The sequence below is a fragment of the Dromiciops gliroides genome, chromosome 2, assembly GCF_019393635.1.
Source record: "Dromiciops gliroides isolate mDroGli1 chromosome 2, mDroGli1.pri, whole genome shotgun sequence".
NCBI classification, from domain to species: Eukaryota; Metazoa; Chordata; class Mammalia; order Microbiotheria; family Microbiotheriidae; genus Dromiciops; species Dromiciops gliroides.
Genome location: NC_057862.1, coordinates 162,233,791 through 162,247,253, shown reverse-complemented (window position 1 = coordinate 162,247,253; position 13,463 = coordinate 162,233,791). Strand labels below are relative to the sequence as shown.

General features: G+C 35.3%; 1 protein-coding gene across 1 annotated transcript in view; it reads right to left on the bottom strand.

The window, feature by feature from the left end:
• The window catches only part of RFX7 (regulatory factor X7), a 174,496-nt gene that overhangs the window by 24,400 nt on the left and 136,633 nt on the right, over positions 1-13,463 (bottom strand). Inside the window, exons 3-4 of the mRNA XM_043986047.1 lie at positions 11,501-11,583; positions 4,367-4,489 (exon numbers count right to left, since the gene is read on the bottom strand). Of these exons, the coding sequence (XP_043841982.1) occupies positions 4,367-4,489; positions 11,501-11,583 (206 nt within the window). The remainder of the gene's footprint in view (positions 1-4,366; positions 4,490-11,500; positions 11,584-13,463) is intronic.

Genomic DNA, 13,463 nt, shown 5'->3' with positions numbered 1-13,463 from the left:
TTTGTTGCAATGTTTATTTCCAATTACAGAAACTAAATTATTTCTTAAAATGGAGGCAGTATACCTTGCAGATGCTCACATATTTAAACATTCTATTTCTAGGTATAGAAGTTATTGGAAATAGATACTAGATATCATTTGAGTGTTTATATAGGTCTAAGTAACATTTATCTATTAATCATTCATTATACATTTGATATCCTAATTCTCCCAAGCAAGGAAGAGTATATTAGTAGGATTAATTATATCTTTAAACTTCTCTGGATTTATTTTACCCTGATAAATATACAGATAACTAACTTGGGTGGTAAAGATAAGAATGTTAATAGAAGTTACACACACACACACATACAGACAAATATTTCTTATGCCTTTGAGAAATTAAGAAATTATCAACAAATAAAATTATTATAGAAAAAGGACTGCATGAGTGAATGAGTGTCATGTACTCAAAATGTAGTTAAATTTTCAATAAGTAAATATAACAGCTTTCCACAGAGCATTTGTAATTTCACGGACTGGCAGTTAAACTGATTTTCTGAGTTGCTAAATCAAGAAATAAATTATTTAAAAAGAAATCCATCTACAAATCAGTATTACACTTCTTTTTTGTGTGATAACAAGAGAAATAATAGTTATTGCTACTGTCTTTTTTTTTTTGGCTAAGAATTTATAAACATTGGAGATTTAGGATTGGTTCATTCCACCAGCTTTCCCTATTAGTTCATATTTGAAGGTGACAGATTTCTTCAGGAAATTTTAGAAATATGATCACAGATGCTTAAAGGTAATTAGATTACAATTTAACAAGCATTTATTTAATGCCAACTAACTACATGCAAGGCACTGATGATAAGTAAAGGACACACACACACAAAAATAGGAAAACAGTCTCTACCTTTAAAGAGTTTTACTTTATACATGAAGGAGAAAAACAAGTAACCAAATAAGTGAACACAAGATTGTCTGATAAGGGAGAAAGTAGACAACAAATATAAGGAAGGGGGTTGGGGAGCAATTAGGGGATGCAGCAATTTCTTGCAATTAATTTATCAAATACATATATATATATGTTTTGGGATCTACAAAATTTAAAATCAGGTATCTTAATTACATATAGCATCTAGTGAAATAAATGTACTGATTAAAGGTAATAAAATAGCCAAAGACAATAATAAAGGGCTAGCCAAAATAAAAAAGTTAGTGAAGGAGGTTCTATGTTACATTATTTTTCAAAGGGAGATCAAGAATAGCTGCTATTTCTTTTGTTTTCACTCTCTCAGTTGATAAAATAACTTGACAGCTCTTATTAATCAGACTGCATTAAGCAAATGCCTACTAAGTGCCAGGCACCAAACTAAGTGCTAGAGATAAAAATACAAAGAATGAAACAATCTCTACTCTCAAGGAGTTTACATTCTAACAATGTGAACTACTTCAATAAGGACAAATATAAAGAATACTAACAAAAAAAACTGCATTTACACAGTGAATTGCAGGAATGCTGACTGAGTTTCAGAAGATTTCACCTTATTTCAAAAGGAGGAAGTCTAGTTTTTAATTAGAATTTGTATTAATCTTGACTGAGTAAATTTTTTTTTTTGGTGAGGCAATTGGGGTTAAGTGACTTGCCCAGGGTCACACAGCTAGTAAGTGTCAAGTGGCTGAGGCTGGATTTGAACTCAGGTCCTCCTGACTCCAGGGCCAGTGCTCTATCCACTGCGCCACCTAGCTGCCCCAGAATTTGTATTAATCTTAATTAATACAATCATCAACTTTAAAAATTAACTTTAGAAACCATCTTGTGTAAAAAATAAAATCTCCATAAGGAACAAACCTTACTGTCAAAAAGGGTTTTTTTTGTTTGTATATTTAACCAAATCATCCTTGCTGGAATTTAGATGTCCTGGTATTTTCTAAGTGGAATTTGAAAACCCTGTTGCCATATTATCCCACTTCTATACATGAAAACATTTATTTATTAGACACTTTCTTTAGTCCATTTTCTAACATTCTAATTTATGTCTTGCTGTCTATCCACCTTAATCTTCCAAAACTTTAACATTTGTCAAGCTATACAGGCCCAATTAGACAGTATGTCTATATGCTATCATTTCAATATATCAAAAAGGCACAATTTATGTGGGAATTCCTTCCACTTAGATTGAAACTGTACCTTGCTAGACCACTTTTTTTGAATTGTGATGGTAGTAGAAATGCCTCATTTGGCAGTAAATCTTGGTGTCACACATCTCCAGAAGTGCTATGCTAATCAACATGTGGTAAAAACCGGAAGTTTTAGATGAATCATTTGAGAGTTGAGAGCATGCTACTGAAGCGGCTTTTGAAGGACCTCCCTTTTGGAGAGGAGACCACGATGAACTTCCAGCATGCCAGCTTAAAACTGAAGGAAGAACGGAAGTTTGCTCTCTCTCTCTGGCTTTTCAACTTAGCCGTGGAGGCACACGCGGTTTGTGTTCGGCTTTGGGTGTGTTGGTTCTCGGCCTGGCAGACAGTTTGGGATTCGGTGAGTTTTATAAAGAAAAATAGACTAAGCTTAGATCTAAGATTATTCATATGTATTTCTACTTCCCTATTTCCCTAATTGGTATCACCTTTTGTTTTCTAATTAATTCCCAAGCAATAAAAACTAATCCCTCACAGATTTAAGCTCAGAGGCTTGTTTTTTAGTGGTCTGGGAGATACATACATACATACACACGTGTATATATATATATATATATATATATATATATATATATATATATATACACACACACATATGTATGGGAAAAGTTAAAAGGGGGAGTTTAATGCTTGTATATCCAATTTTAAATCTCACAAAGACAAGATATTCAGTTGGTTGTCAAAACCTTTCTGTATTGGTGGGACCAACCAAAACTTGTATTCTACCAGCATGGTCTTTAAGAAGCTTAGGGTTATCACTATAACACAATGAAGCACTGGGGTAGGACATGACTAGAGACCTACATGGCATATTCCTATATCAGCAACTCAACAACATATTTATTTCTTAGCAACAGAGTTGTATTGCTTAGTACATGTCACACATTAGTCCACTATGATTCATACATTTTAATATCTTATAAATCACTTAGCCTGTATCTAAACAGTTTTCCTATACTAAATGAACTATTCTTCACTCGTGCATATTGGACTGTTTCTAACCATTTCTCTAACCTCTGTCTTATGAGGAGGTGAGCTATGCCATGTTAATCATTTTAAACAAGGATCCATTTTTACTTAAATCACTGTTAAAATTAATGATTTTTGTGATATTTTTTTAAAAATTAAGGAACTTCTGCAGAAGCCCCTAAAGTCCCTTGAAAGGTAGGGTAAAGTATTTTGTGTTAAATAAGGAAACTAGGTTCTAATTCTAGGTTTGATACTACCAGTGGAATGAAGGCTAGGCTAATTATTCTCTCTAGGCCTCAATTTCCTTTTATGCAACATGAATTTGATGAGTTAATCTTGAAAGTCTCTCCCAACCACAAAATTCTGTGATTCGGTTACAACCTAAACCATTGTGTCAGGTAAGTTCTCTTGGGTTCCTCATTCCTTTAAATGAGGTTGGAATATCTAGGATATCTAGTTTATATATTTGGGAGAATTGGCATGGTTAAGATCATAGCAGTTATCTGTATTAACTAAAGCAACTTGCACGCAGCAGGCATTTAATTAAAATTTGCTGACTATTTATGGTACTATATAACTATGTTCCCCAAACTACATCAACACTACTGGAACTGGTTTATGAAGATTTGTGGGATGCTAAATAAGTTTGCGAACTTAAAAATCCCAAGAGTCATTACCCAGTGCTTATTACAGGATTGTGCACAATGAAGAAATTCATAATGAAGTGTTATAAAATGTCCGTTCTATGGTTAAACATCATAAAGGGATATGATATAGGAAGGCAGAGTTGTTTTCTGTGATATTAGCTACAGAACATTAGGGATGTACCCCCCCCCAAAACAAAACAACAATAACCAAAAAACCCCAACCAGCCTAGTTTTCCTTCATAACCTATTACAAATCTGTCATTTATTACTTTATCCAAACCTTTTTTGAAGATTTTTTTTGGTCAGTAACTAGGTTCCTTAAGTTGACTACCTGCTGTGCACTTCCATTTATTTCTCCCAAATTTCTCTCTTTAAAGCTTCAAAGGGTGCCCTCAAATTCTGGGAATTGCTGAATAAGGCCATGTTCATCCATACCATTCATGATTTTAAAGACTTCAGCTTGGTATTCACTGATAATGAAGCAGATAACAGTATGTGAGAACTGTATAATACTCAAATCCCTTTATTTATCAGCAGACCTGACACCTGCACACTGTACTTACTTATACTCATCATAGACTTCCTGTTTAGGTAGTGAAGTCTCAGGATGTTCCTCCAATGTATTTCGAATCCAGGAAAAGGCATGCATTTGCTGGGCACGGCTTGATGACATTGAACTCTGATCACTGGTCACAAAACAAAGATACAGTTTAGCTGAAATAGTGACACACTTTGTGACTTTTTTAAACAAATCTAAACTTTTTACTACAGAACAGCCTGAACACAAGAAATAAGCAAGCCAAACTTATGATAACTGGTCAATTCCTGCTAACATGTAGCAAGGAAAAATTCTTCAATAGAACTAACAGCACTTCATTTCCACCTCACTTTTCTACCTCTAGTAGACATGGTCAATTCTCCTGCAAAGATTATATTTATTTTTTTCAATTAAAAATTCATACCAGTGCTTCTCTAAACTGGCTAAGAGATGCAGAACAGATAGTACACACACACATATGATTTAGTAAAAATAACCAACTGCAAGTTTTGGTAACAATCTGTTTTGCCTGAATTTGCTAGACTGTCAAATTTTTGATAAACTGACACAATGAATCCAATTAGTTTTTAGTTTCCTATCACTTAGGAAAACACACAACATACAGAGTGATTATACTAGAAATCTAGCTAAAATAGAAAATATGATAGAGAGCAAAATTCAACATTAAGATCTTTGTTGGGGTGGCTAGGTGGCGCAGTGGATAAAGCACTGGCCCTGGATTCAGGAGTACCAGAGTTCAAATCCGGCCTCAGACACTTGACACCTACTGGCTGTGTGACCCTGGGCAAGTCACTTAACCCCCATTGTCCCGCAAAAAAAAAAAATCTTTGTTACATGGTAACTTTATTAAAGGTTGTGAAATGGGCCCTAGCAATATGATATAACATTAACTTGGAGCTATCAATTTGATTTAGGTTCTGGTTAATAATAGCTCAACTGGGCTTTTATTATTTATTGAGTTCTATACAAAAAACTTTCTTATTCAATGAATTTTTTAAAAGCACCTTAAACTATAACATTTCATCTTCAATGAATTTTAATTTCATTTTCTTTCTTTTATATATATATATACATACACACACATATATATGCATATCCTAGAAGAAACTGAGACATTACCACCACTGAAAGCTATTGTAGAAAAAAATGAATTGAAGAAATATTTGAAAGGAAAAAGTAGACTGCTAAAGAATAAGAATATGAGAATAGTCCAATAAGTGTATGAAGAAAGAGAAAAAAGAAAGACAGTGAGGAAGAAAATACAAAGAAAACATAAAATTAATGTTGGCTATTAGTTTTGAAAATTAAGGGTTGTATAATAATAGAGTTTGATATTAGAGTAATAATCCTTAACAAATGCTCATTTGTGGGGTGAAAGTTTTTTAAAGTTATGGTGTTTTTTTCTTTAAGACTTGTAGAGAGGCAGCTTAGGTGGTACAGTGGCTAAAGCACCAGTTCAAATGTGGCCTCAGACACTTTACACTAGCTGTGTGACTCTGGGCAAATCACTTAACCCTCACTGCCCTGCAAAAAGAAGAAAGAAAGAAAGAAAAAGAAAAAGACTTGTAGACATAACAAATTCATTCTCTTTGAGACAATGAGCAGCTCCTAATTGTCAGTAAACTCTTCCTTATTTTGCTTAGAAATTTACCTTTATTATTTCTACTAATATCTGTGTCTTCTGGAGCTAAACAAAGTAAGTCTGATCTTTCTTCTACATGACATTCTAAAAATATTTAAAGACAACATTCGTGTCATGTCCTTTAGTCTTCTTGTTTCCCGGGGACTAAAAGTCCTTTACCAATCTCATCATCTTTTTCTATATAAGTTTCCAACTAATCAGTATTTTAGGACTTCATAATCCCAAATTTAATTTGATGAGACTGAACAACATGAACTGAGAAAACCTATAATACCTGAAATCAATAGTAGCATTGTTCTGAAATTTGGGTAGATAACAAAACTAACCAGTCAAATAAACTACTTCACAAAGCAACCTGTTTTAGTTCTAGGCAGTTCTAGCTTTTATAATGTTCTTTATATTAAATTAAATATGTTTATAATTTTTACCCACTGGTCTCAGTTAAATTCTCTGAAATGACATATAACCACTTTACTTTTTAAAAAATCACATGACAGTCATTAAACATCTGAAGGCAGCTATCATGTTTCTTCTTAGTCTACTCTTTTACAGAATAAATAGTTCTTTTAATTTTTATCCATCTGACATGGTGTTCAGCCTCCAAACTTGAGTCACCACACCCTGGACCCACTCTGAATTGTATATCCCTCTTAAAATGTAGCATTTATAATTGAATACAATACTCCAGAATGATTTGTGACAAGTAGAGTCCCATAAAGGAGACATTATTATACTTCTTATTAATAGAGCTCAAGATTCTGTTAGCTTTTTTAATGTTCACATTAAATAGCTGACTCACACGGAATCTAAATTCAAAAAATCAACTTCATAGGAACAAAAGTGGTGAGGAGTATCCAGATAAGAGTTTACATGAAAAAAAATATGGGGGTTTGGGAACTTTAAGTTCAATATGTGAGAAGACAGCCGGCTTCCAGTAAAATAACTCCTATAAAGAAACCTGGCAACTGCTTCTAAGGGTCCTGCAGTCCTTCCTGCCTCCTCAGCAGCTACAGCTACTCAAGACTCAGGGGAAAAAAAAAGTTCTTGCTACCAGATTCCATGGCACTGTCAAACTGTTCAATACTGTAAACTGATATGATCTTATCAGTAGAAATGACACTAAATAAAATTAATTACTACTCTACCCATGGACTATGAGACCTTTCTATCTGATTTGCATGTGATAGCTTCTCCATGAGAATTTAAGTTCCTTGAAAGTCCAGGACTATTGTGCTTTTCTACTTGTATCCCCAGCACTCAGCACAGAGCTTTATATAAAGTAAGCACTTAATAATGCTCATTCATTCATTCAGCAAAGTTCACATGATATTGGGCTATACCGAGAGAAACACAGTTCCCAGGAACAACTCTTGCTGTTCTCTGCCTGGTGAGATAATATCTAGAGTAATGGGCTCTATTTTGGACACCATATTTTAGGAAGGACATGGCAAAACTGGAGTGCCCAGAGAAAGGCAACCAGAATGATGAAAGGACTCAACTTCATGCCACATGATGACTGGAGGCAGGAAGTAAGGATGTTTAGCCAAGAGAAAACTTAGGGGATATGACAGGTGTCTTCAAATTTATTTGAAAAACTATTTTATGGAAAAAAGATTAGGCTTTTTTGGGTAAGCTCCAATGAGCAGATTTAGGGTGGCTTGATAGAGAGAGAGAAACTCCCTAACAACTAGCACCATTCAAAAGTGGAAGTGCTGCCTGAGAAATGGGACATGGGTTCCCCTTGACTAGAGGTCTTCCCACAAAAGTTAGATGTCTGCTTGTCAGCGATACCGCTGAGGGGTTTCTTGCGCAAGTATAGGTTTGATAGATGATCATAGAGATTCTCTTCCAACTCTGAAATTGTAAACTTTTGTGATGTAAGGCTGAAGCCAGAAGGGCAAGATTCAAGGCAGATAAGTAGCAAGTCCAGCACAGAAACAAAGGGTTCTGTTTCATTTGGTCAGAAATAATCTAGAGCAGAGATAAATCCAAGTCTGTCACCTACTTTATTATTGTGCATTGAAGGGATAGACATGAGACCATACAATTTCATTCTTGACAAGCTCCTTCTTTCATTTCACCCGATACTTATTGGTAACACTTGTGCTATGCCATTTCTTTCATAGATGTTGGTCTTCACACTTGCATTTGCTCTTTTATCTGGGCTTTTGCCCCTCTCTTCTCAAAATTTAAATTCAAAGCCCTCTTTCTCAGGCTGGCAACTTTACCAAACACATTCTGCCTAAACTATCAAGTTTTCCGAATCTCATCATTATGGGATCATAGACCATAGCCCAGAAAACTAAAGCTCTCTCTTTGACAACATCAACTCCTTGTGTCTTCTTTTCTCCTTCAAAGTTAACCACCATCAATGGAAAGAAGACATGAAAACACTACTTGTGCTCCCAATTCCTTTAGTATCCTACCCAGGACTTGAAGTCTCCAAAGATGCATTCCATACATCTTCTAACTCCATAATTGATGCCCACAGAAGACAGCAGAAATAGATAGTAATTGGTGCATTTATGACTCTCATCAGGCTCTCTGTCACAGCCTAAATATATGTTCCTAGAAGATAGCATACCTCCCAATTTACCATGACAAGTCTGACATATAGCCACCTCTAGTCCTGTGAAGCACAGTCATCAAGTACACTGATAGACTGATGCTTATGAATTCCTCTAAGGATCTGTGGAGTACAGAATGGTATTGCTTCTCCAATTACCCTTCACAAAAAGGGTATGACTCCAACGGTGTAGATGAAGGTCATTACTTCCTTTGAGACTAATCTTTCTCACAAAAGATTCCATTTGGGGGTAAGAATTAGGTGGGAAAAGTGTTTTCCAAGTACTGAAAGAAGCTGGGGCCAGGGTATGAAGAGGTAGGTGGGGCACTGAAAATATCAGGCTTGAAGGCAGAAGCAGTAAGATCTTGTGACTTGATTATGATGAGCCAACAATCTAGGTAGGTGAAAACAATGCAGAATGTGATAAAACCAAGGGAATTTCATAAGTCATATTTAGTCTGACAAGGAGAGATCTAGAGGAAGCACTGGTCTTCTAGTCTTCTGAATAATATTATACTATATTTGTACGTATAGCATTGTGTTCTTAAAAGTACTTTCTCATTATCATCTTAATTAGTTCTTATACTTCTGTAATGTTGGTTGGGGAGATAGTAATATTTCCAGTTCATAGATGAGGAAATTAAGTCACAGAGACTGAACTCACTCACCCAAGGTTACACAGGATAATTACTGGAACCCAGATCTCCCTGCTTCTTATCTTACAACTTTTCCTCTAGATGACACCTCCCCTAGAAATCTGAAATGTGATGTAATATGAACGCTTACATCTATAGGAATAAAATATGTAACTCTCCAGGAATGTAATAAACCAATCTCCTTTCTTCATTAGAAATTAGGTCTGAAGTGGAATATCATTTTAGAACATTCCTTTATGCCTTAGAATAGATTTCTTTAAAATCTGTTTGTCCTCATTACTAGAGAACTACACATATTAACGGAAGCAAAAAGCTAAGTCTCTTCAGATACAGGGCATGTAATGGCTAGGCATTTTGTTGACCTTGCACAGATCTGGAATGTGAGTGACCATAAGCCTTCCATTACTGGGTCCTTTTGATCAAAGCTGCCTTATTTCTAGTATGACAATTTGAAGGAATATTAAGTTTCTCTTGAAAGGTGACTTTCTAGAAGAACGACTGTAAAGGTCACACATTTGACCACAGTGGTATTTCGAGGATCTGTACTCTAAGGATCTGTGGTTATGTTGCTGAGGGTACTCCATTTACCAATATATAAAAAACTTAAGACTCATTGGATAGTTTTAAGAGTATGGTGGCAGAAAATATCATCATCCTCCATCCAAACTGGTATACTTCCACGACTTGGCCAGGCTGTTACTTGAAAAAAAGACCGGAGTCTTTCATTAGGTCTAATCTCAAAAACTTTCCAACCTGGGAGGCTGACATAATCTTCAAGAACCCAGAGTCACCTATACACCAAAGTAAAACATGAGAGAAGGAGCTGAGTGGAGAGGTACAGAGACAATTAGCTCTTTTTTGTCCTGAACGTTCTAAACTCCTTTGGTGAATGAAAGCAAACAACTATTTTGGTCCCGGTATCCTAGTATGCCTATGCTTAGGTATTGGATATGTCATACAACAGTGGTGTCAAACTCAGTTAGAAAACCTCAAATTAACATTATCTGTGCTGTATTATATTTTAATTTATTTTGTAAACCATTTTCCAATTACATTTTTTTCTTTTTTTTAGGGAGGCAATTGGGGTTAAGTGACTTGCCCAAGGTCACACAGCTAGTAAGTGTTAAGTGTCTGAGGCCAGATTTGAACTCAGGTACTCCTGACTCCAGGGCCAGTGCTCTATCCACTGCGCCACCTAGCTGCCCCTTCCAATTACATTAGTCCCACTCATTTGTGAGCTGCACATGGCCCAACTTTTTAACCTCTGCCATAGTATCTATATGCTTTAATTGCTAAAAATCACATGGGTTCATAGCATGAGTTCCCACTCTTATCCACTCTCCTCTTATTCATAGTAGAGGTATCTTTAAAGAGCCTTTGGCTTCAATTTCTAGGTTTCTGGAGCAGGAACAGAATAGTCTAGGTAGACTGTACTATCAGACTCAGACAATGGCACAGATCTTAGCGATGGTACTACTTGATGAGGCTAATCTAAATGAATAGTAGTTTCAGTAGGGTCATATGAAGATACAGACTTAATTTGAATGTTAGAAGCAGATTGGCTGCAGCTGCAACCAAGATTCCTGAACCCAAACAAAAGGGGGTAGAAAACCCTTTCCATTTCTGATAAAAATATTTTTTTTGCAAACTACATGACCATAGCAGTTGCTAACACATTCCCTCCAATTTTTCTGGCCAAAATGTTGAAAGATAAATTAAAATAAGGTAATATATTTATATGCTATGTTGGTTGAGGATGAATGAGAGTTACTCAGTACTCTGAAGACAAGGATAATCTAGCTGATTATGGTATTGCATTAGCAATACCATAAATCTATAAAAGTATTCTGGGAGTAGGTCCCAAACAGAAAATCAGAAAGAACTTGGAATTTATCATGAACCTATGGAAGTATTTATATTCTGCATTTCTCATTTCAATAAGCAACCTATTAAAAAACACCCTCCTATATTTCATTTCTTATCACAGTAATCTATTATTTGTGGTTTCCAATTTTCAAAAATACCCAAAGGTGCAGCATCCCATCTCTAGAATAAAGCCAAAGTAAGCACTCAGCTTTACCTACGTACAAACATCATCTGGTGGAGAAGACTACAGATTTTTACTAAAATAAAAATTGTATAAATACTAAAAATGATCCTTTTCCCTAGTATTTTCTGATACAGTTTTCAGAAATATAATATGACAAAAATGGAGGACCGTCTGTATACTTTTTCACTAATGTCAGAGACCAAGAAAATATATATGTATAATACCTTTTCTCTCCATTGCTGAGACCAGAAGGCAGCTGAAGGTAGAGGTAGAGTTTCTCTAGGTCTGTAAACTTCTCAACTTCTTGCTAGTTACAAAGGATTAAAGAGGAAAATATTTTTTAAAAACAATACATTTCTAAACAATCTAACCAATCCCCTAAAAACAATTAGCAATCAAAATTACTCCAAACAAAAAAAGCATTGGAATTTAAAAAATTTTTTAGTTGTTCAATAGTAAAATGAAATTGCTTCACTGAGTAATTGCAGAAAAGGTCAGATCGAGTATTACTGCTTATGTTACCAGGATAAATACTAGGATAGATCAAAGCTTTAGACAACACTATTTCCTACAATTTCTTTTTCATTGTATTCAAAAGAGGCCATGTGTATGGCATAACGGGAAAAAAAGGACTGGATCAGGAGTTAGGGGACAGATTGTAGTCCTGATTCTGCCACTAAGTAGTTGTATGAATCTGGACACATTTCATATGTAAAATGAGAGGGGTTGAAGTAAATATTTTATACTAATGCCCCTTCTAACTTTAAATTTCTGTTATATAATTTATAGTCTTCACAATTGTATGTTACCTGTGATAGCTGAAAGGATTGAAGGAGAGCAACAATTCTTCTGACGTTATGAACATTTAAAGATTGTTCTTCAATTAGTAGCTGTAATGACTATTTATAGCGCCTGCCTAAGACCTGCAGTTGGCCCTAGAGCTATCCTACCCAGGGTATTGTGACAGGTTGTTTGCTATTGCTTCCCAACAGTCTACAGCTACACTACCTTGACTGAAAATGAACCTAATAGCATTCTTCTTTTAAGACACTTCTTTTGCCCTCATTACTTGGGCTTTTCCTAGTTCATAAAGTTATCAAACCACATCAATTACAGTTCAAATTCTAGTTAATAAATGCCAATACAATAAGAATAATAATATATTAAAAATATGGTAACACATTATTGGAAATATTCAATATAACAAAATTTAATACAATTAATGAGCTTTAATAATTTACCACTAGAGTTTGTAGCTGTAGGATTTTCTTGTTGTGGGGGGATATAGGGTGTCCAAAACTGTTTTGATCAATGTGAGTAACTTCCAGAGAGGAAAACTTCTTTCACTGATGCTTATCAGCCACTCACCTGTAGCTTATGGTTTTTAGCATTCAAGTCCAAGCTCCTCGTTTTATAAACGAGGAAACAGACACTGAAAGGTTAAACAACCTGCATGATCATATAGTGTGTCAGGGGTAGGATTTGAACCCAGGTCTTCCTGACACCAAGGCCAATGTACTAATCCACTAGATCACTACCTCTTACACTTCCATAAAAAAATACATCCAATAATGAGGTGTTCATAATTGACGAATATGTCAAAGACTGAATTAATTATCTTTTTATTTGTTTGGTTTTTGAGGGGCAATGAGGGTCAAGTGACTTGCCCAGGGTCACATAGCTAGTAAGTGTCAAGTGTCTGAGGCTTTACTGCACCACCTAGCTGTCCCTGAACTAATTATCTTGAAGAATACACCCACCCAGAAGGTTTAAACTATTGCTGCTTTTGATTCTCAAAACATTTCCATTGTTGACTACTCATCTTCCTCCAGTTCTATAGTGTTAGTTATCCAATGGGCATTAGATGGGATCTTATGGGTCCCTTGGTCTGACTTTCTATATTCTGTTCAACATTCCTCTTAGATCATCCAGCTTCTGCTTGAACACTTTGAGTAATAGAAAATTAGCCACCTCACATAGCAGTCCATTCCAGTTTTAGTTTGATGTAAGTATTTGGAATAATCTTTGATTGCTTGGTCAAAATCTCCTTTCATATAACTTCTACCTAATAATCTTCGTCCGACTTCTGAAGATATATGGGATAAGTCAAAACTTTCTCCACATGACAGCCCTTAAAACAAAGATAGCTATCATGCACCCCCTACATTTCTTCTACAGGATAAATAT